The sequence below is a fragment of the Armigeres subalbatus genome, chromosome 1, assembly GCF_024139115.2.
Source record: "Armigeres subalbatus isolate Guangzhou_Male chromosome 1, GZ_Asu_2, whole genome shotgun sequence".
Taxonomy (NCBI): Eukaryota; Metazoa; Arthropoda; class Insecta; order Diptera; family Culicidae; genus Armigeres; species Armigeres subalbatus.
Window position 1 is genome coordinate 259505268 of NC_085139.1, and position 23088 is coordinate 259528355.

General features: G+C 38.8%; 1 protein-coding gene across 1 annotated transcript in view; it reads left to right on the forward strand.

Annotated features, from left to right (window-relative positions):
- LOC134207015 (homeobox protein prospero-like) overlaps nt 1-23088 on the forward strand; it is a 419304-nt gene that overhangs the window by 365822 nt on the left and 30394 nt on the right. Inside the window, 1 exon segment of the mRNA XM_062682756.1 lies at nt 20295-20940. Within this exon segment, the coding sequence (XP_062538740.1) occupies nt 20295-20940 (646 nt within the window).

The following is a 23088-nucleotide window of genomic DNA, read 5'->3' on the forward strand; positions in this document are numbered from 1 at the left end:
TCAGTTGACCCATTTATTTGCGATCAGCTGATCCAAAGCAAATTAAAATAAACGATCGTGCATACGAAATAATATACATACAAGAGGGCAAAAACATTGCCACTGGTGAGGGACCAACGCCCGGCGATTCACATACGGAGCATCATAATTCAATTTTATTAGTGGCAATTATGGTTGTATGACATTCGCCAGAAAGTCATTTGCCAGAAGGCCTTTTGCCAGAATCAATTTGCCAGAATGGACCATTCCCCAGAAAGTCGTTTGCCAGAATGCACCATTCCCCAGAAAGCCATTCGCCAGAATGTACCATTCCGCCGAATGCACCATTCCCCAGACTTGGTTGTCAACTCTTTGTCATGCGCGTTTGCCCAGTATGCGCAATAATTTTTAACGCCATGAACTTTAGGCATAACTATGCACAGCTTTAAAAGAGAGGGTCATTTGGCATAAGGGACATTTTTTATAATTTTGCTTTGTTGTTGTTGTATAGTTGTTTTCTATTGAGGAATAAAACACCGCACCGGTCGATAATACATAGAATTGAAAATACCTAATCTGTACATAAGACGTATCCATACATAAGCCGAGTATAGCAGCTTGCCTGGATTAAGGCAAAAATGGCGGATGTGATCCTTTCTTTCAAATAGGTGTTTGCCCGGATTAAGGCAATGGTGGGTGTGATCCCTTCTTTCAAAATAGGTGCTTACCCGGATTAAGGTAATGGTAGATGTGACTCCTTCTTTAAAAATAGGCGCTTGCCCGGATTAACGCAATGGTTGATGTAATTCCTTCTTTAAAAGTAGGCGCTTGCCCGGATTATGGCAATGGTGGATGTGATCCCTTCTTTAAAACTAGGCGTTTGCCTCAAATGAAGCAATGGTGGATGTGATTCCTTCTTTAAAAGTAGGCGCTTGTGCAAATTAAATCAAAAGTGGATGAGATCCCTTCTTTTAAAACAGGCGTTTGTCAGAAATGAAGCAATGGTGGATATGATCCATTTCTTAAAAAAAGGTGCTTGCTCCGATTAAGGCAAGGATAGATGTTATCTCGGTGTCCTCCTTAGCCTAGCGATAAGATGCGCGGCTATAAAGCAAGACCATGCTGAGGGTGACTGCGTTCGATTCCCAGTGCCGGTCTAGGCAATTTTCGGTTTGGAAATTGTCTGGACTTCCCTGGGCATAAAAGTATCATCGTGTTAGCCTCATGACATGCAAAAACGACGAATTCAAAAATGGTAACTTGACTTAGAAACCTCACGGTTAATAACTGTGGAAGTACTAAATGAACACTAAGCAGCGAGGCGGGTATGTCCCAGTGGAGATGTAATGCCAATGAAGAAGAAGATGTTATCCCTTCTTTAAACGTAGGTGGTTGCCCGTGACCGTGTTTGAGTATGTCAATTGTGGATATGATTCCTTCTTTAGAAATAGACATTTTGCCTAGACTTGTAGATATAACTTCTTCAATGAAAGCAAATGGTGTCTAGTATGACTTAAAATGATATTATCCAATTGAATCATTTGTTTGAGAAACTGCATAAGTCCATTTTACAAAATTTCGAGAAAACAACAAAAAACTGTTTTTGAACAAATTGGCACCAATTCTTTCGATTTCTTCGATACAGATCAATAGTTTTTGGCAAAACTCAACACTGTGGGACACTTCCAGTGCGAAAACTGTAAGCAGTACTCCATAATTGCTCTTCAAAGTGCGTGCACATATGTAGTTTCTCAAGCAAACGAAAAAAAATTCATAGATTCCTGAACAAAATTTTTTTTCGTATTTTTTGCCAGGATACGTATTTTTGAACGAGGATTCAGAATATATAAAAATCTCATTTTGACCAAAAATGTTACATATCCAGTTTCTCAAACAAACGGTTCAAGTGTGGATATGATTTAATTTTGAAATGAAGTCATCGTCTGGAATGAGACGAATAAATATGATATCCATTCGTAAACAGTTTGTTTGGTATTAGACAAATATGATTTTTTTTTGATAAATAGTATTCATCTTTCTGAAAATTGTCTAATATGTTTAATAATCCCGTTTATGAAAATTAGTTATACCGCAAATCCCTTTATTATTAAATGATGCCAAATTCACCAAATAATGCAAAAAACCTTCTTTATGATTTTTTTTTCTATTTCTAGCCATCAATAATAATTGGAATTTCCAGTTTTACTATTTCTGGGGAATGGTACATTCTGGCAAATTACATTCTGGCAAATGGTCTATTCTGGGGAATGGCTTTCTGGCATATTGTCCATTCTGGCAAATGGGTTTCTGGCAAAAATCATTCTGGCAAATTGATTCTGGCATATGATTTTCTGGCAAATGTCATACAATCGCAATTTTTGTACGCAGGGAAAACGTTCATTACCTTTCCCAACGTAATGGAACGACAAGTACGTTATTAAGGGTCAATGTGGCATAAAATCACTATTGACAGTATAATTCATGTTAGGGGAAGAGGCCCCAAAACGCCCCCCCGATGCAAAACGCCTTTTGGGGTTTCCCTTATATTTACCGTCATTAATATGTCCGTAACAAAACTAGATCTAAAATTATGTAGGATAGGCGAAGAAAGTTTCAAAATAGTGCATGGGAAGGTCGGAAAAACCGAAAATGTCCACATTTTGAAGAAACATCTAACATTTTGGCGAGGCAAAACGCCCTAGTGGCAATAACCTACAAAGTACTTGCGTCTCCACGGACTATCCATACTAGAATGCTGATTCGCCGACGCGTGGTACTTTGTTCCCTAGGAGCCGCCAGCTGAAAGGCGTTTTGCCTCATGAGTTTTCCGGCAACAAAATATCACCACTTTTTGAAATGTGAATATTATCCATATGATTGAGATTTTTAACAATTTTTGAATGGCATCAACTAGCTATCTTGTTCAACTGATGCATAATGTAAAAATACTCATGAATAGCGTTACAAATAAGACAATAGAGCAGTGTTTGCTTAGCTAGGGCATATTGCCCCCCCTTCCCCTACTTTTGACCGTTTAACCGATATGTTTACTCGGATTTTCCGGCGCAAACAATTGAGCATAATCTACTATATATGCTCAACTCGATGGGATGGAAGCATATGCACAGCCTTATGTGCCGACACCTTCCTAAAACAATTTTAAATACTGATGGCAGAGATAATGTAAAAACAAGGCCGAATATATTCAATTACTCAACGCAAAGTAATTTAAGCAATCAACATAAATTTAAAATGTTGCATGTAGGAATTGTTGGGTTAATTTACTTTTCATCAATTTAGAAGTTATGTGAAATATCGCATACCCTTATCACGGTTTGGAGAAACCGTCGAAAACAGTTTAGTCAGATTTACTTAACTGGAGCGCGGTGGATTGACATGTTCAAACGTGCTCACATATTGGACAGTGTACGATATAGCGGTACATAGCCGCGATCGTCATTGATGATGATGCATTGGCGCAATGTATAGGACACTAAGGAAAGAATTTGTTTGGGTGAGGAGCGCGGAATAATAACTTAGCCAAAATGATAGAGACAATAAGAGTCTTCATTGAATCTACATACACGTATACAGGTGTATTGATATAAAGGGGTTTGTTGCCCAGTATGAAAAACAGAGAGAACATGATTTTGTTCTTACCAATATAAACTTGAAAGCAAATATTGATATTGGGGTCTGAGTGGTTCGGAAAAGAAGAGCCGACCTGAAGGGGTAATGATTCTTTTGGAAAGGGGGAATTTAATTCAAAGCCCAGTTGAAAGAAAGAGAAAAATATTGATTGATTGATTTTTAAGAGTATACTTAAAATCAAAGAGTAATACAAGCGGTAGCTGTTAATAGCTCGGCGGTATGGTGCGCTGTTTTACAAAGAACCCATGCTGGGTTCGAATACAGATTTTTAAGTGAAGGTTTTCACAACTCCGTTGGTTTAGTAGTATCATGCATTATGAAACATTTGGGACTTGTTGAACATTACTCTGTGAGACAGCAATGGTCAAGTTTAGGTGTAAAGAAAGGGGCAGGACTTAGAGATACTCATTTTATACAAAAGATATATGAATTAATACATTAGTAAATTGAAGTAGCCACTTGAATGTGTGCTCGAAATAAGAGAGTTTTAGAGAGTGGAAAAAGAACAGAATTTTTCCAAGAGAATTTCAAAGGGGACATCCAAAAAAGGGGGCAAAGTTTCGTAAGTATGGAAGCCCAATATTAAGACTGAATTAGCTAATCTATGACAAGAAATTAAATAACTATTGTAAAAAATGGAATAAAAAGGAAGTTGTTTCGATATTTATGGATTTTTCAAATAATCTGATTAAGCATTTCGTGCAAAAGAATTTTAGGGAGCATCCATAAAGAATGCAAAGTTCAGTAATGAATGGAAGCTCAAAATTGAGGATATTTATCAAGTTGAAATTAAAAACACATAGTCTGTGTAGATAAATGTGGGATGAGGAAAATGGTTACGTTATTTAAGAATTCTCAGACCTTTCGTGGGGTCCAAAGTCCAGTCTGATGCAATTCATGACATCATTATGAAATTCAGAACTCGGATTGACTATAAATACCGTGCGCTTTTCCAAGCTCGGGGTCAGTCCCAAATATTCAGCAGCACCTTTATTGGAATTCGGCGCTTTCTAGGTTTCCCTAGCCGGCCTACCGAACACTCCAATTGAATCAGGGTTGTCCCTTAGACACCTCGACACTCGTGACTAGTGCACGAATCGAGATCTAAGTTTAAATTAATTAACTTTCTGGAAAAAAAAACATAAGTGACCAGTTAAATAGTCCGTCGCGGTAAAATCGAAAAATCGGTGTTAGAGTCTCAGAATAAGTATCGATAAACAAAAAGTGTTAGTATCTCTGGGAAAGACATTGTCATACGGGAAATAGTGCAAAAGTTTGTAAAAACGAAAATATTCGAGTTTATAATTATACGAAAGGTGTTAATAATTAATGTGTAATGAGTGTAATGGATAAGTGCTAAAATTTAAAAAAAAGTTTATAAATGTACAAACAAGTGATACATAAATAATAAAGTTTTGTTCTAACCGTAATTGAGTACATTCAAAGTTAATTGCCTATATGCCGGGTATTAAGCCACCCGGAGTGGAAATTAATTACTATGTCCGAAACTTGATTATGCATATGTACAACATGTGATAGATTTAGTTCGGAAAAGGTATTGGAGGGTAACCGCCCCTTCGGTGGGGTTTGATCCCACGACCCCAGTTCGCATGACAGGTGCTTTCCCTACTAAGCTACGAAGGACCTCCGTCGTCCACCGCAGCTTAGCGGGTACTGATGAAACCAAATTCCCAGCACCAGGTACCAGCCGATCTCTCGCAATACATTTTCAGAACTAACTCTCTCAAATGTATTTTTGTACACAATTTCAACCAAGTAGGATGAGTATTTAATATTGTCCGGCTCCTACACACTTGCTTCATCAGCAACGGCGCTCAATGAAGTAGGGTTGTGTGAGGTTGTGCCAGTAATTGAGTGTTTGAACTAAAAACCCGAAAAACCAGTGCCGCGCCGTCGGCTTAGAACGCTTCTTAGTTCATTTGTGCGTGAACAATACATCGCAAAAAGGAAGTTCGCTTCACAGAATCCAATTAAAAATCCTCTCGAATCGATTAGATAGATGGTAGCATATAGATTTTATCACGCGTGTAGTGTCTAAGCGCTAGAGCTAGTGACTTTATGATCTAAATTAAGTATCATTCCGTGTCCAGCCACCAGCCAGTAAGGTTCTTTATATAACCGCTCAAAAGTCCAATTTCATTCTGTAGTGTATAAGTGAATAAATGTATAGTCTGTAGTTCAAATAAATGTTTGATATAGAGTTTAATAAATGTACTGTACTATCAGTGTAATAAAGTGTTTTAAACCTACGATATGGTGAATTACTTACCTGGAACCTGGAAATACCTACCTGCATACGGGAATCCTACATACTTACCTGGGGAGCTACAGACTGCCGGAAATAACTAGACGATCACAGGAAACACGGTGGAACAGTTGGTAAAGGCCACAACACTTATTTTTAACAAAAAAAAGGAAATTGAATGGCGGATTGGCTTGGCTACGACAGTATCTACTGGACCTTGAACATAAATACATGCCATCCTTATTGTTCAAACTATGAAATATTGTTTTTGTTTTTCATTTATTGTTTAAATATTCAAACAATAATCGAAGGGATAGAAAACAGGGTAAGCTCTATCTTAACTGTCAATGTCGTCATCGCTACGATTCTGGTGACCGTGACCACCGTGAAGTGAATCTGCTCCACAAGATATTCAAATGCGTAAGTTTGTCGGAACTGTTCGAATGGTTCATTTCTTAATCTTGATTATACTTCAAATTTATTCCCGTAATTCCCAATGGATTTTTTCTCTGTTGTTTCCATCGAAAATTACAGACCGCAAATGTAGCAACATTCAGTCATCAGTCACCACAGCAGCCACCATTATTCGCTCTATCGCCTGTTTCATCTCTTCAGACTACTGTCCCTGAAATGTTTCAAACATCATTCAACATCTCCTGCATCGTTCTTTTCATACATTTCTCATTTCTCATTTAAATTCCGAAAGCCGCATCACGACAAAAGCTCCGTATATTGCAAAGCACTCACTTCCATTTCCCCAAGGACTCCGCTCTGCTGCGGCGCACAGTCGAGCTTATTTCCATTCCTTTGTTACAGTACACAACCACGGAGTGGGGAAGCCTCCGCCCGGCAGATCGGAAGATGGGCGAGCGGTAACAGGCCCACTCCGGGCACCGAAGAGCCTGGTGGCACTTGAACTGGAAATTCCAAATTTTTAATGAGATTCGTCTGTTTGCACTTCCTCCGAGTTTCGTGTTTCCGAACATTTTTCTGGCTTGAACCGGCCAAGTGGATTTGCAGGTGAGCACGAAGCATGAGGACTCACTCACTACACCCTGACACTGATCCCGATTAACGATAAATATGATGGATACCAATTTGGCGGGTTTTCCCCACTTCGGAAAGTGTAAGTGCCAAGATTTTTTTTTATCTCGTTTCACGTCCGCCGGCAAACATGCTATGCTGAGACGCTGATTTGAATATTTTCATCCGGCTGGGATCATCATCCGGTGATGGTGATGCACGCGCGTCGTCTTCGTTGCGGCGAGGTCCATTACACTCCACCAGCCAACGATCCGCGGTAAACAGTGCGGCTAAAGAGCTGCTACTCCTTTCGGGATAAACTGAATCTTTCACTCCAGTGGAGCTGGGGAGCGAGACCAGGGAATGATGGGAGGAAAAAAATGCATCTTACTATGAGTTACGGGTGTTCTGCAAAAGGCAGAAACGCGAAAGGATGAAAACGCCAAAGAAGTGATCTGCATGTTCGGCCACTATCTAGATGGGCGTGAGTGATTTTGTAACCATATATATTAGAAATATATCTTGGTACCTATATTATTCAAAAGAACACCCAATACTGATTACATACAAAAGTGATTGATCATAAATTCATTATTGAAAATGATGTCTTTTTTCAACATATCAAAATGTTTGATTCATTTGGCTGAAATTGGAAGCTTATGCAATATTTTTGACCAAAAATGCAATTTAGCATTATTGGTTCTCCAATTTACAGCAGATATTCGGTCTTTCGTGATTCAGCCCTAGTGTCAATATCCCGAAAGTTTTCGTTCCTGCTCTATCATCTCGTTCCGGAAATGAGCGGTTTGAAAGATTGCACGTTTTAAAATTCATGACTAGCTATGATGGCGACCATGCCGGCGACAACTACGATGATGCTTCTTATTCGCACCCCCGGTCCCGGTTAGACTTCTCTGTTCATCTGGTAGCATCTGGAGGAGTGCACGGGTGGCATACCATGCGTCTCCTTTCGACATTAGTTTTCAGTGGAACTAAATAATAAGTATTATGAGCAGGGATGGGAATGGAGTAAGACATTTCTTTATGCAATTCATTCCCTGGGTCAGTCAAAGAAAAACAAAACAACGCCAATAGTAGGCAGAGCAATGCCGACGACAGTTTCATTTCACTATTCCTTGTTTAATTTAGAGTTTAAGAGTAGTGAGTCGGTTACTGCAGTTAGCACATGGAATTGAGCCATAGGTAATCAAACTCGATAATATGTTGATTGCGTATCGCTACTAGATTTTTCATTCCTAAATCAATTGCAACATGACATCATATTATTTATGAGGCTTCATAAAAGCTATCATTCGGAACTCCCTACCCTTTTTGAATTCCTCTAGGGCTAGCAAACAAACACCTTGGTTAATAATTAGGGAAGGGTAGTAAGAGACGTCCATCCTAATTTTCGAAGCGCGAAAGGTACCGTGGATAATCAAATTTCGGACACACTCAAACTTCGGACGCTTCAATTCGTATGGGAAATTTTCTGAAATATTTCATCGAAATGTTTCGTCAAGCTAGATCGGAAGGACTAATAGTTCTAGCTTGTTTTAGTATAGTTACAATCTAATAAGACATGTTAAAACAATGCAACGAAATGATTGAAAGACAGTCTGAGCTGTGCAGTGAGAATTATTTTTAATAGTTCTTCCTGGTACTGTGCAATCAGGTGTCCGAAGTTTGAATCTTTGTGTCCGAAATATGAATCCAACCCCACCGGTGTCCGAGGTTTGAATCAAACAAAAGCCGGACATTTTCATAAATTGCAAACATTTTTCGCAGCATCTTGCACATATTAAATACGTAGTTTAAAGACGAAAACTATACTTAGTGATTGCAATGGTTATTTAAACGGTGTGATTCAAAATTTGAGTAAACAGGATGATTGTATATCAGAAAGTGCTTAAGCGTCTGAAGTTTGAGTTTGCACGGTAAATACTGACATGGAAAATTGTTTTGAGCTTTTCTGTGAAATGTCTTCACTTGTCATAATAGAACGTACACACGGTCAAGCAGATTTACCAACAATTACTCCACCTCTCGTTTATTCAAACATCCATCAAGTTTCACCAACAGCGGCACGATCAATCAATTTATTCGACCAACAATATCACACACGAACGACGAAAGCGCCAACTTGAGCACCAACCATCAAAAATCATATGGGGGTTTGTGCAACTTCACTACAAATGCTCAAACATGTTCGGCGAACCTTGACTCCACCCCCGACAACTCAAACCAAAATCAAACGGTTTTATTTTTTTCCAACCGAGCCGCCAACTGTCAAATGGTTGTTCGAACAACTTCACACACGTTCAAACAAAGCAGCAACCGAAGCGTTTTCTTGGGGGCGGAGTCAATGTTCGTCAAACTGCTTGACTGGTGTGTACGTCGCATAAGACGAGTTACAGTCGACTCACTACATCTCGATGTTCTATATCTCGGTATCTCTCGCTATGTCGACGGTTTTCTCGGTCCATTCAATCTACATACAATTTTGCTGTCTACATCTCGATGTGATCGATCCCGACGTGAAAAAACGCGTTATCTAAATAAACGACGTAAAAAAAACTGCGCTATTTATAAAAAACCTATTGCGGGAATTAGATAATAATGTTGCTGGCTACTAGAGAGTTAGAGACTCAAAAATTTTATATGTTAGTGCCTACTGCTTTGAAAATTTTAAATTGGTATTTATAATGTACAGGGCTACTACCTATTCGCAGACGAGCTTGGTAATCATATGGCTATTGCTTCTGCCTCATACGCAGGAGGTCATAGGTTCAATCCCAGGCTCGTCACCATTTCTCCTACTTTGTATCTTTCTCTATACTTCTCATGTTCCAGCAATCGCTAGAACAAGAAATGGACTTCCATACCGTTTCCATTTCTATCCTATACCATTAAATTGACTATTCTAGTAGTTACTGCCAGATTTACAAATTAACGGAAAAGCTCGTTTCCTATATCCAATTAGAATTCCATCAATTGCTATCTCCTATAACATTAGCTGGGCAACTCGTTAACCAAGACGAACCTCTGCCCGTCGTCAACCTCACCCTTCTTCTTCTTCTTATTGGCATTACATCCCCACACTGGGACAGAGCCGCCTCGCAGCTTAGTGTTCGCTAAGCACTTCCACAGTTATTAACTGCTAGGTTTCTAAGCCAGGTTACCATTTTTGCATTCGTATATCATGAGGCTAGCACGATGATACTTTTATGCTCAGGGAAGTCGAGACAATTTCCAATCCGAAAATTGCCTAGACCGGCACCGGGGGAATCGAACCCAGCCACCCTCAGCATGGTCTTGCTTTGTAGCCGCGCGTCTTACCGCACGGCTAAGGAGGGCCCCAACCTCACCCAAAAATTCCAATAAAATTCCGCCTGAACTTGTGGCAAGTGCAAAGGTATATTCGACTATTCGGACGAGTGATTGCATCATCATTTCCTCCCCTTCCCTACATTGACTTGAATTTTGACGTGGCAGGTGCCAGTGTGACCTAACCCGAGTAGACGGAAATAGCTCAATATCAAATGTTGATATGATAGCAAAATATGATATGGACCTGATTGATATAAGAGATAACAGATCAGACGACAATATCAATATTTTGCACTGAAATATCAAGAAGATATCAAGTTTTGTTATTTGTAATAAGTGATCAATATCATGTGACATTAGTTTGTTCTTATCCTTAGCATATCTGAATGGTATTTCGGTGCAAATTTTTGATATTGTTGCCTGTTTTTTTATCTCTTGAATCAATCAAGTCCACATCATTTTTATTTATTCTGTTCATGGCTTCTGCCCGGGAACAAATGAGATCACCAGTACTTGTACATTGGAGATGAGTGCCAAGTCCCAAGCAAACATCTGTTGGTTCTCTGTGCAAGAACAGCTGATCTGGTCATAATGGAGTAGCAACTACGGGCAGTCAATCAAGCTCAAGTTCAAGCGGGGGGGAAGGGTCGTTTGGCCGAAACCCTTCTTCTTCTTCTTCTTCTTCTTCTTCTTCATTGGCATTACATCCCCCACTGGTATATTGCCGCCTCGCAGCTACGTGTTCAATTAGCACTTCCACAGTTATTAACTGCGAGGTTTCTAAGCCAAGTTTCCATTTCTGCATTCGTATATCATGAGGCTAACACGATGATACTTTTATGCCCAAGGAAGTCGAGACAATTTCCAATCCGAAAATTGCCTAGACCGGCACCGGGAATCGAACCCAGCCACCCTCAGCATGGTCTTGCTTTGTAGCCGCGCATCTTACCGCACGGCTAAGGAGGGCCCTTTTGGCCGAAACCCATGCGGTCGAATACCACTAGGCCGAACAAACCATTAACCTGAAACCCATCCGGCCGAATGGGTCATCCGACCAAATGGGTCATTTGTCCGAATAAGTAATTTGACCGGAAAGGACATTTGGCCGAATAGGTCATTTGACCGAATAAGTCATTTGGCCGGAAAAGTCATTTTTCCGCGAAGCACATTTGGCCGAATAAGACATTTGACCGAATAGGACATTAGGCGGAATTCTATCACAAACGCCCGAATGACATTATCCCGAATTCCATTCGCCCGAATGACAAACGCCCAAATTCCATTCGCTCTTATAGACCAGATGCCCGAAAATACCAAACACCCGACAAGACCATTATCCCCAATGGATCATGTGGCCGAATAGAACATTGACCCGAATATATCAATCAATCGTTTAGTCAAGTTGAGTTGTTCTTCGAATGGCATCATGCAAAACGGGAATAATTACTTAACTCCAACTTTCTGCAGTTCACAAGCCAGAAGGCTCACTCGTCCATGTTCATTTGGTGTCTTCAGATTCCAGGTACCGAATTTCCAATCATAATCCTTATTTCGTTTCCGGGTCGGTTGCCGAAAATAACGTTCTTTTTTCATATTTCGCAATTTTTCGTGGTATTTGAAAGGCTTCAGTAAGCTATTTTACCGGTATCGCGTTACATACATCGCGCTAGTGGGGCTACCACCTTACTGCCGTAATCTGGAAAAGTGACGTAACCGCCATTTTACAACATGCATGTTTTCCATTTTTCTGTCAAAGAGCTCGATGAGCAGTACTCGTTAACACCATTTTTGAAAAATGGCGTATACGTCACTTTTTCAGATTACGGCAGCTTAGGTATAGCTGACGCGATACAGCGTTCCATTTATCAGGATTTATCCTGCACGCTCGGGACATACCTTCTCACTCACCATTTTTTTAACCCGAATCATTACGTATTCTATCTTAATATGCATTTGTCCGGAATAAAGCACATGGAAATTTCATTCCTTCATCAATGGCACGTACATACATAGAAAATACGAAATGATCATATCCATCATATTGCAGAAGAAGTAATTTACTGTTTGCATTTCAGGACTAATTCGTGTTTTAGAAAGAGAATTTATGGTATACGCCACAAAAGAACAGCCTGAGCCATAAAGAAGGCAGAATTATACTCTCATGCCAATCGGCATTATGCAGACAAAGATCTACCTTGATCAAAAGGCCTTGGCCTAGTAGTAAGTTTTACCTTGGATACTTATCCTAAACCTTGTAGGTTAAAAGGTAGAAGTTACAAAAAAGATATTTGGGCCAAAAGTTCAAATTCTCTTAAGTTGAAGGTTTTATTCAAGGTTTTCATTTTCTTGTTAATTATGGGCTGTTCTTTCGAGTTTTGCTTATTAATGTGTAAGTTTGTGTTTCACCTGATCGTAATTAATTCTAGAATTTTTCCTTCTTTCAAACATAGGCTGTTTTTTAGAGTTATTTAGTCTAATCAACATTTTCATGAACCTGATGCTGGTTATTTTTTCGTACTTTTGATCTTATACTTTATACTTTTGTTCCCTAGTTCAAACAAATTCAAAATATGTACAAAAGAAACGATCGTATATGTTGCGAATAACTCCAGTGATAAATTATCATTCTAAAAAAAAAAATTCGGTTGTACCTATTCGTGCGAATAGTCCAGTCGAGTGTGTAGTCCATTCGGGCGTATGATCCATTCGGGCAAATGGAATTCGGGCATGTGTTACATTCGGGTGTTTGTCATTCGGGCGAATGTAATTCGGATTTATGTCGTTCGGGCGTTTGTGATAGAATCTTTGGCTGAATAGGACATTTTGCCGAATACAACATTTGGCCGAATAGGACATTTGGCCGAATAGGAAATTTAGCCGAATAGGTCATTTGGCCGAATAGGGGAAAGGGTCGTTTGGCCGAAAGTCATTAGGCCGAACGGGTCATGCGACCGAAAAGGTCATTTGGCCGAATAGTTCATTTAGCCGAATATGTAATTTGGCTGGAAAGGACATTTGGCCGAATAGGACATTTAGCAGAATAGGACATTTGGCCGAATAGGAAATTTTGCCGAATGGGTCATTTTCCATATAAGACATTTGGCCGATTTTGTCATTTGGCCAAATGACCCATTTGGCTATATGATGCGGCCAAATGACTTTCGGCTCAATGGTATGTTCGGGCAAATGGTATAGAAGAGATTGTGTTCAAAGCATATCTAGACCAACATTTGAAAAGGGCGTAACAGCCAAAATTTATTCATTCTGATTATTCGTCCACATATGAAGCTATATACGTAGACGAAGAATCAGAAGGAATAATTTTTGGCTGTTATGCCCTTTTCAAATGTTGGTCTAGATATGTTCTTGGTCATCCAAAAAATTCTCGAAGCAAGACCGTTAGATCTACACACGTTTGTACAATCCCATTTAAGTCCACCACTTAATTGTACCTTGACACCACTTAAGTGGTGGAATTAAATAGTATTGTACAAACTTGTCTTATGACAAGTGAAGACATTCCACTAAAAAGCTCAAAATAATTTTCTTAACATAAGTTCTTTGTCATCCATAAAAATCCCGAAATAAAGCATTTATATCTACACACGTAACCATAGATCAATCAATCTGTTTCAAATATGGTATTTGTAAAATTCTCCAGAAATTGCAATATAAGATTCCTTCAAAAATGCATGTAGGAATTATCCCAGAAATTTTGCTGAGAAAATTATGCAAGAATGAAATAGGATTTCCAAAGATTTTCTGAAGAAACTTCTTAAGGATTTTCTAAGGAAATTCTCAGAACAATTTCCAAATGAAATTTACGAAGGATTCTTAAAAGTAATTCTAAAGGATTTTCTCACTTAGGAAATTATAAATGAATTTCAAATGGAAAATCCTACTAAATAGGTCCGAAGGAATAACCGAAGGATTTACCTAAAAGAATTCTCGGAAGACATCGTGGAGGAAGTTCTGAAAAAAATCCTGACGGAAATTTTGAAGGAATTTCGAAAACTTCTTCCAAGAGTTCCCAAAGGGATTTCATGAGAGCAGAGCTCTTAAAATCTATTTCGAAGAAATTCCTAAAGGAACTTTCAAAGGTAATCCAAAAGCAATTTCCATAGGTGTTGCAAATACTAAAAAAATCTTAACGAAGGATCATTCGAAATTTTCTTATAATTCCTTCTTTTAATTTTCAAAGGAATTTCCAGGTAATTTTCTAAGGAAATCCTAAGACATTCCAAAAGAATTCTTGGAGGGATGTTCAAAGAAAATCTTTCTAAAATTTATTAATGTCGGAAATTTCTATAGAATTTAATTTAGAAATTTCGTTGCGTTTCTTTGCGAATTTCTTATAGAGATTCCTTTGGAAATTCCCTTGACATTCCTAGTGCATTGGGGTCCATTTCGACCCAAGCACACCCAAAACACCGCTGTAACTTTGTAACGCAACGAGATAAAAATCTGAAAAATTCTGACTTTTCCTAACTTTCGGAAATAAGGATTCCCTGAGAAAATCAGCTTCCAGCGACATCTAGGAGAAGCGCCACAAAAAAAGTGACACATTGAGCATTGGGGTCCATTTGGACCCAAGATTTCATCTCGATCATAAAAACTCAAATTTCAACCGATTTTCGATCTTTAGTCACCAAATGAAAGCTGTAGGTTCCAATAATTATCCCACGGGGTGATTCATTCAAATTGACCACTCTAGTCCCCGGGGAACCTGTGCTAAAGAGGTACTGTTTGAGCTTTTCAATTTGGCACCAATTTATCGAGTTTCGTGTTATGAAACATAAAATGGCTTGCAAATATGTGCTCTGATGATCCCAACTGTATTTGCTATATTGTATATGCCATTTCTGGGCAAATTTATCCCTCGAGCGGTCATCCCTCTGGGAGATCCAGAACTTCCGTAAAATTTGCCAATTCTAAAAGTTCGTCCCAGAGCTTCGCGATTTTTTGATAACCATTCATTCTGGCAAACTGTGGGTGCAATAAACAGTTAATGTCTTCTGTGACTCCAAAATGTCCCAGAAACGGTCCTCCGGAAGATCCGGAACATCCGTAAAAATGGCCAATTCTAAAAGTTCATCCCAGAGCTTCGCGATTTTTTCGTAAGCATCCATTCTGACAAATTGTGCGTGCAATAAATAGTGAAAGTCTTCAGTGACCCCTAAATGTCTCAGAAACGGTTCTTCAGTAGATCTACAATATCCGTAAAAATGGACAATTCCAAAAGTTCGTCCCAGGGCTTTGTATTTTTTTCATAATAATATATTCTGGCGAATTATGGATGCAATTAATAATGAAAATCTTCTGTGACCTCCAAAATGCCACAAAAACGGTCCTCCAGAAGATCCGGAACATCCGTGAAAGTGGCCATTCCAAAAGTTTAACCCAGAGCATATCATTTTTTTCGTAACCATCTATTCTGGTGAATTGTGCGTGCAATCAATAGTGAAAGTCTTCTGTGGTCTCAATTCCAAAATAATATCTCAGAGCATCGCGATTTTTACCTAACCACCTATCCTGGCGAATTGTGTTTGCAATCAATAATAAAAGTTTTCGGTACTGTACGGTAATGGTATTCCGGAAGATCCGGAACATCCATGATGGGGCCAATTCGAAAAAGAATTCACGGAGGAACTTCCGAACACTTCGTTGAGAATTTCTGGAGGAACTTCCGGAAGAAGTTCGGTGGAGCTCCCGGAGCAGCTCCCCGAGGAATTACTTGTTGAACTTCTGGAGAGCTTTGCGGAAGAACTCTCAGCATTCTCAGAAGAACTTCTAGAGGAATGCGTTTAGTAACTTTCCGAGGGATTACTTGATGAACTTTCGAAGGGATTACCAGAGGAACTTCTAAACGAACTTCCGGAGGAAGTTCTTGAATAACTTCCAGAGGAGCTTCTGGAGAAGCTTCGGAGGAATTCAACGAGGAACGCCACCAAGCCGCCGTCGCTGGCTAATGATGATCTATTACGCTAACTGTTGGATTTGGCGTCTTTTACAAATGTTCTGGATTTTATGAAGGAATTTTTATTATTGATAAGAAAATTGTTTTGAGCTATCAGTGGAATGTCATTACTTGTCATCAGACGAGTTTGTACAATTCCATTTGATTCCACCAATTGATTTGATTCCACTATGTGTTTTGCAGATACGTGTTTCGACCTTAACAGTAAGGCAGTCTTCAGTGTCTCGTACTTGACTCGACTATTATTATTGTCATTGCATATCACGGGGAATTTTCGCTATTGATTGCGTACATAATTCACCCATATAAATGAAAGCGAAAATTAGCAAAGCTGTGGGATGAACTTTTGAAATTGACCATTTTCACTGATATTCCTGATCTCCCGGAGGACGGTTTTGTGCACATTCAGACGTCCTAGAAAATTCCAACTAGGGGAGACTGGGTTGACTTGATCCCATTCTCTGATTTCCGATGTATCACAACCAAAAATAAATAAACATACGCGATTTCCACACAGACTCTCTAAGAATTATCGAAATTTAATTTTTACATATCTCTATACCCATACCTTTCTCGGCTACTTCGACATAGAACATTATTTTCAACCAACCACTGCCGAACAAATTACGCCGAATTTGGGCCTCTCAACCGAGTGATGGCTGTTTACAATCAACACTGCGAAATTATTGACTTAACAATGTCTCGGCATAACAACAGACATTATTTTCAAAGAACAAACATTACAAATTCAGCAATATAAATTCAAAATCAAAATTATACATCACTTTGCTAAAAAAAACTATGATTTAATCATACTATAGCATTACAAAAACAAACATGTAGATATATGTATATGTGCTAGTTTACGTTGGTTGACGAAATAAAATAAATAAACTAATGGGGGATCAAGTGTCCTCATATTGAGGCAATAACTTTAAATCTAAATAAAACTTTGATGGAATGTTGACATTGTCATCAGTACATATCATTAAGCATATTTATGGCTTTGTGCTGTGAAAAAACGAAAGCATTTCGTCAATGTTATGAAAAATTGTTCAAATTTTGCGTGGTCAATATAAAAATCTTTGGTAAAGTCAAAACACACAAACCGGCCTGCAGAATGAATAAGGTTTGTCAATCCAGAAAACAACTCACCACATAAAGGTCATTTGTCTAGAGGATCTATACTTAAAAATACGCTAGAACAAAACTACTTTAGTTCTCGATAAAACAGGGGGTGATCAAGTCTCCCCGGGGATCAAGTCTCTCCACCTTCCCCTATTGATTGCACAATCACTTCTCCGCTATGGATGTTTTCGAAATAAAATGTGGAGCTCTGGGAGAAACTTCTGGAATTCATAATTTTAGCGGATGTCCCAAATTTCCCGGAGAACCGGAGCCGTTAACAATGTGAATGTTAATGTCTAAAAAATCGAATGTGATTAACTTTTGGTAGGTCACAGAGGACTTTCACTATTTACTCCACATATAATTCACCGTTACTACGTGAATGCTAACAAAAGTGCTCAAGTCTAGGATCAAATTTTAGGATAAACCTATGTTACGGATATTTCGGGCTTCTTGAGGACCGTATTGTGGTCATTTCGGGTCGCAATAGACTTTCACTATCGATTGCATAATCCATTCGATGATATAAACAGTTTCGAGAATTTGCTTTTAGATGAACTTTTGAAATTGGCCACTTTTACGAATGTTTCGGATTTCCCGGAGGGATTATTGCGTACACAATTTGCCCGTAATGATGGTTACGAATAAAATAGCAATGCTCTGGAATGATTTTGTGGTATCTTTTCGGGAGCATTTCCGGGTCGCAGAAGACTTGCACAATTGATTGCACAGGCGATTCGGTTATGAATGAATTGCAAAGCTCTGAGATGTATTTTTGAAATTGGCCACTTTTACGTATGGTCCGGATCATTCGGATGCCCGTTTCGGGAGCTTTTTGGGATTACTGAAAACTTTCACTACTGATTGCATCCATTAATCGTCAGGATGGATGATTACGAAATAGTGCGAATCTCTGGGATTACCTTTTGGAATTGACCATTTTCACGGATGTTCCGAAAAAATCGCAAAGTTCTGGGATTAACTTTTAGAATTGGCCATTTTACAGATGTTCCGGATCTTCCGAAGGACCGTTTCTGGGACATTTTGGGGTCACAGAAGACTTTAACTGTTTGTTGCACCCACAATTTGCCAGAATGAATGGTTGTCAAAAAATCGCGAAGCTCTGGGATGAACTTTTGGAATTGGCCATTTTACGGATGTTCCGGATCTTCCGGAGAACCATTTCTGGGGCAGTTGAAGGTCACAGAAGACATTCACTATTGATTGCACCCACAATTTGCCAGAATGAATGGTTTTAAAAAAAAAATCACGAAACTCTAAGGTGAACTTCGGAATTGGCCATTTTACGAATGTTCAGGATCTTCCGGAGGACCGTTTCTGGAACATTTGTAGGTCACAGAAGGCTTTAACTATTGATAGCCCCCACAATTTGCCAGAATGAATGGTTATCAAAAAATCGCGAAGCTCTGGGATGAACTTTTAGAATTGGTAAATTTTACGGAAGTTCCGGATCTTCCAGAGGGCTTTCTGATGACCGCTCGAGAGATAAATTTGCCTAGAAATGGCATATACAATATAGCAAATACAGTTGGGATCATCAGAGCACATATTTGCAAGCAATTTTATGTTTCATAATACGAAACACGATAATTTGATGCCAAATTGAGAAGCTCAAACAATTGAGAAGCTTCTAGAGTTTTCATCGAGAATTTCTTTGGCAAATTTTTTAAAGTTTTTTTTCCCAAATTCTTTTACAAATTTCTTTGGTAATTCTTTTGGAAATTTGAAAGAAATTCCTCCGGAAATTGGCTTTCGAATATTCCTTTAGAAATTCTTTGGAAATCAGACATTCTGGCATTCTTTTAAGAATCATTCAGAAAACACTTCAAGAGTTCCGTCGGAAATTTCATCTGGAAATTCCATTGACATTTCCGTTAGAAACCCTTCCGTAAGGCGTAATTTTCTAAATTATTTCTGGAGGGAAATCCTGGAGTGGAACGAATTTCTGAAGGATTTTCAAAAAAAACATTATTGAAGAAAAGCCTTACTGAAATTTTAAAATAAATTCTCGAACCAATTTTTAAAGCAAAGCCTTGAAGATTTTGCAAAGACATTTCTAAATGAATCGCTAAAATTATATCCGAAGGAATTCTTGCAGGAATTTTTTATTTAGAAATATCTATCAGAATTTCGAAAGAAATTCCAAGGATTATTCAATAAATCTTTCTAAAATAATTCAAAGCAATTACAGGAAAATCTTTTTTTCAATTTTGGCGTAGGTATATAACTCCCTGCTGGCGGAATATAATTTTTTTTTTCAGAGCAATTTGGCGTATATACATAATTAAATTTCAGGGTGGATCACGTGCCCAGCTTAACTTCTCCAGTGGGTCTCTGCTTATAAACAAGGCTTTCGGTTTTATCTAGAAGATTGCTTTAAAATCAATATAACACTTTTAAAGCAGTTAGAGAAGAAAATTGTTCACTGTCATAAGTCGTCTTATGATAGTGAATACATTCCACTAAAATAGCTTAATATTTTTTCGTAGAAAATTGTTCCTTAACCAACAATATTTTTTTTACAATTAATTATAAGTGATGTGATGTACCATGTCGTACGATTCGTAATACAGATGGAGCGAGTCAATAGAAATATCACAACATCTGAACGAAAACGAGAAGTTGGTGTGGATGGTTGTTGATGTCGTTCAAAAATATTGTTTCTTATAAGTAAGCTGAGAAATTAGACATTCCTGCATGGTACATAAACCACAATCAATAGCACAAATGTTTAGTTCGAGAATATTTTTTTAATAATAACGAAATATCGAAATTGAAATCACAAATGCTTTAAATTGTTACACATGTAAAAAGCGATTTGCCAGAACTTTGAAATGACTTTCAGTTTTTATTCTCCCTGCACATCTGCTAAAACTGTATCCATTTATTTCAAAGTTTTCTTCTCTGTTTTCATTTTAGATTCGAGCCTCGCGATAAATTCCCCCAGCTCGCGGCCAACTGCAAAGGAAGCACGCTCGCCTCCTCCACGTCCACCCTGTCCACCCTGGTGGAAAGCGTCAGCGGTGTCAGCACCAGCACTGCCGAGGGAGGCATCGTCGATCCCCTTCTAGTCACCACGGATCCCGACACCATCGAAGCCATCGGACAGCCGGAAAGCACCCCTCACAACAGCACCGGAAGTGGCCCTCCAAATGGCAAACTGCAGCAGCTCAATTTTAACTTCGGCACCATGGCGCCACCAGATGGCGCATGTGGCCATCTATCATCGTCACCGTCCACGTCGCGACTGAAACATGGCGGAGCGGATGGGTCCGCCGGGACCACTCCCCACGGCAAGTCGGGTCGCTTTCAGAACGAGGAAAACGACGGAAACTTCAGCAATCAACAGCAACAGCCACCGTATCACCACCACCATCCGCTGGGGCAACCGTCGGCACATCGCACCGTCAGCATCAGCACCACGGCCATCGTGTGCGGCGGAAGGGATGGCAGCAGAACACCGGTGCCAACGGGGACCGGCCCAGGGGGCGGCGGCGGACCGGGATCAACCGACTCGACGCGCCAGCGAATGCGAACCTCCAGCATGCCGGTCGAAAATCGTAAGGTGAGTTTCGGAAGAACTGTGGCGAGTGAGCGGGCAGCCACTTTTGGCGTCAAGGGGCGACTCGGTGGTGTGACGGTTGTGTTAACCCTTTTCAAGACATTTTTTTTCACACATCGTTAAAACAGCTTCTATCTAGATTAATATATTGCAGGTATTTCTGTTCGACAGGTTTTGGTATTCTAAACTATTCAAACTGAGCTGCAGTGTATACAATATACATATCTTGGGAACCCATTTGATGACGCATGTTCCAAATGTGATGCCTTTTTGTTTGTGCAATATCAACTCAGCTCAACGAATAAATGTAACGGATATCTTCTATGTGTACAGAAATGGCCCCGTGAAATATTGAAAATTTTAATAAACATTTGATAATTTGAAAAAATTTCAAAAATATTGAAACCAAAGTTGTAAATTACAATTTTTCCTCAAATGAAACAAAAACAATTCAAACTGCTTCGGATTGTTTTAAAACAATTTATAGATAGTTCAGGATAAATGATCTACTGAATCAACTATGACTGGAATAACGTCTATGCTTAACTTCCAACAGTAAAACTTTGTTGAGGGAATTATGGACCCATCTATCGTTGCTCAAACAGCGACTGTAACACAAATGACATCCCTTACTCAAAAGGGTTGAAGAAGCATCGGTGCAGTTCGGAAGAAGCGCTTTCACTGTGACTTTTTCCTGGAACTGCCACCTATAGCATGTGGGGTATGTTCTCCTTTGCGAGTTTAGTGCAACCGTTATAATGCGCGTTTGGGGAATGTCTCGACAATATTGCTTCCACGGAAAATTGAATTTGGGGGTGACAAAACGAAAGCGTTATTGCATATGAAATGGTGTGACATTGATATACTTCACGGATGGTAACAGGGACATCGAAAGGAAAAAAAATGGAAACGATTTCATTTTAGTAGGATCTGAAAAGTTATATTTCCTTTTCCGTTTTTTGCCTACACTATTTTGAAGCACAATAGCACTTCTTATAAAGTATCCTCAAACATGACTCGGCAACATAAATACCAGATGCCTAATTTTAAAGATATTTGCTTTATTGGTGCCAAGCTCTTTATCCACAAACTTTACTACCTCCGGCCCTATCTAATTTTCCTTACTTTGTAATTGCTTTAACGACTTTACTACTTTTTCCGACAATATCCAAATAAAGATTCATAAGAGAATTGAAAACATTATTGATTAAAATGATAGTAAAAAAATGAATTTCCAGTGTAAATTCGAAAGATTTTCCGACAAACAGCCTTATTTCCTTCTTCCGATAGAAATATCATTTAATTCATCGTGGTGATTCGAATATTTCTCTTATTTGAATGAATTCCGGTGTAAAACTCGAATCAAGTGGCAGTAAAAATTCTAATGATTTATAACTAAAAATTTGAATGAATTTTTCGTGGAAATTCAAACGCATATTGGAAACACAAATGAGTTTTGTGCGAAAATTCGATAAATAAAATAAAATGTGGATGGTCAAATGAATTTCTCGTGAAAATTTGAACGATTTCCGATGAAGTTATCGGAATCTAAGCAGGCTGGTGATCTTCATAGTATTAGACCAGTGCGCCGCCGTCGCCGGTGATTTTCTAACGCCATCGCCGCCTGTTGAAAAAAAGCTTTTTTACTGGTAAGTCTATCCTATCGGAAATACATACTTTCAGTCAAGTTCTTATTGCATTTATCTACTTCCAAGTATCGTAATCCGGGGGAACATTGATCACCGGGGTAACATTGATCAGTTCCACCATTTTCAAGAAATGAATAAAATATTTTTTCCTGTTATCACAATTACTTATTGTGAGTTAGGTATCTTAATCTTGACTAAATTTGCTGCTGAATGATATAACCTTCGGATAATTTTGCATTTATTTTTCACTTAAATTTGAACAATTAAATCAACATTAATTTTTGAACTCACTGAAAGCTGCCAAAAAGCACTCAAAACAAGTATAATAACAAAAAAATAATCTTATAACTGTAGTTATGTGATAAGCAATCTTATTTTCTTGGTTAATTCATAGTTTTTGTTTCGAAATTTTGATATATAAACATATATATTGTTGGAAACAAGATAATTTCACTAGCGGTGATGATGTTTTTCTCGAAACAATCGATGCACATCGCTTCAG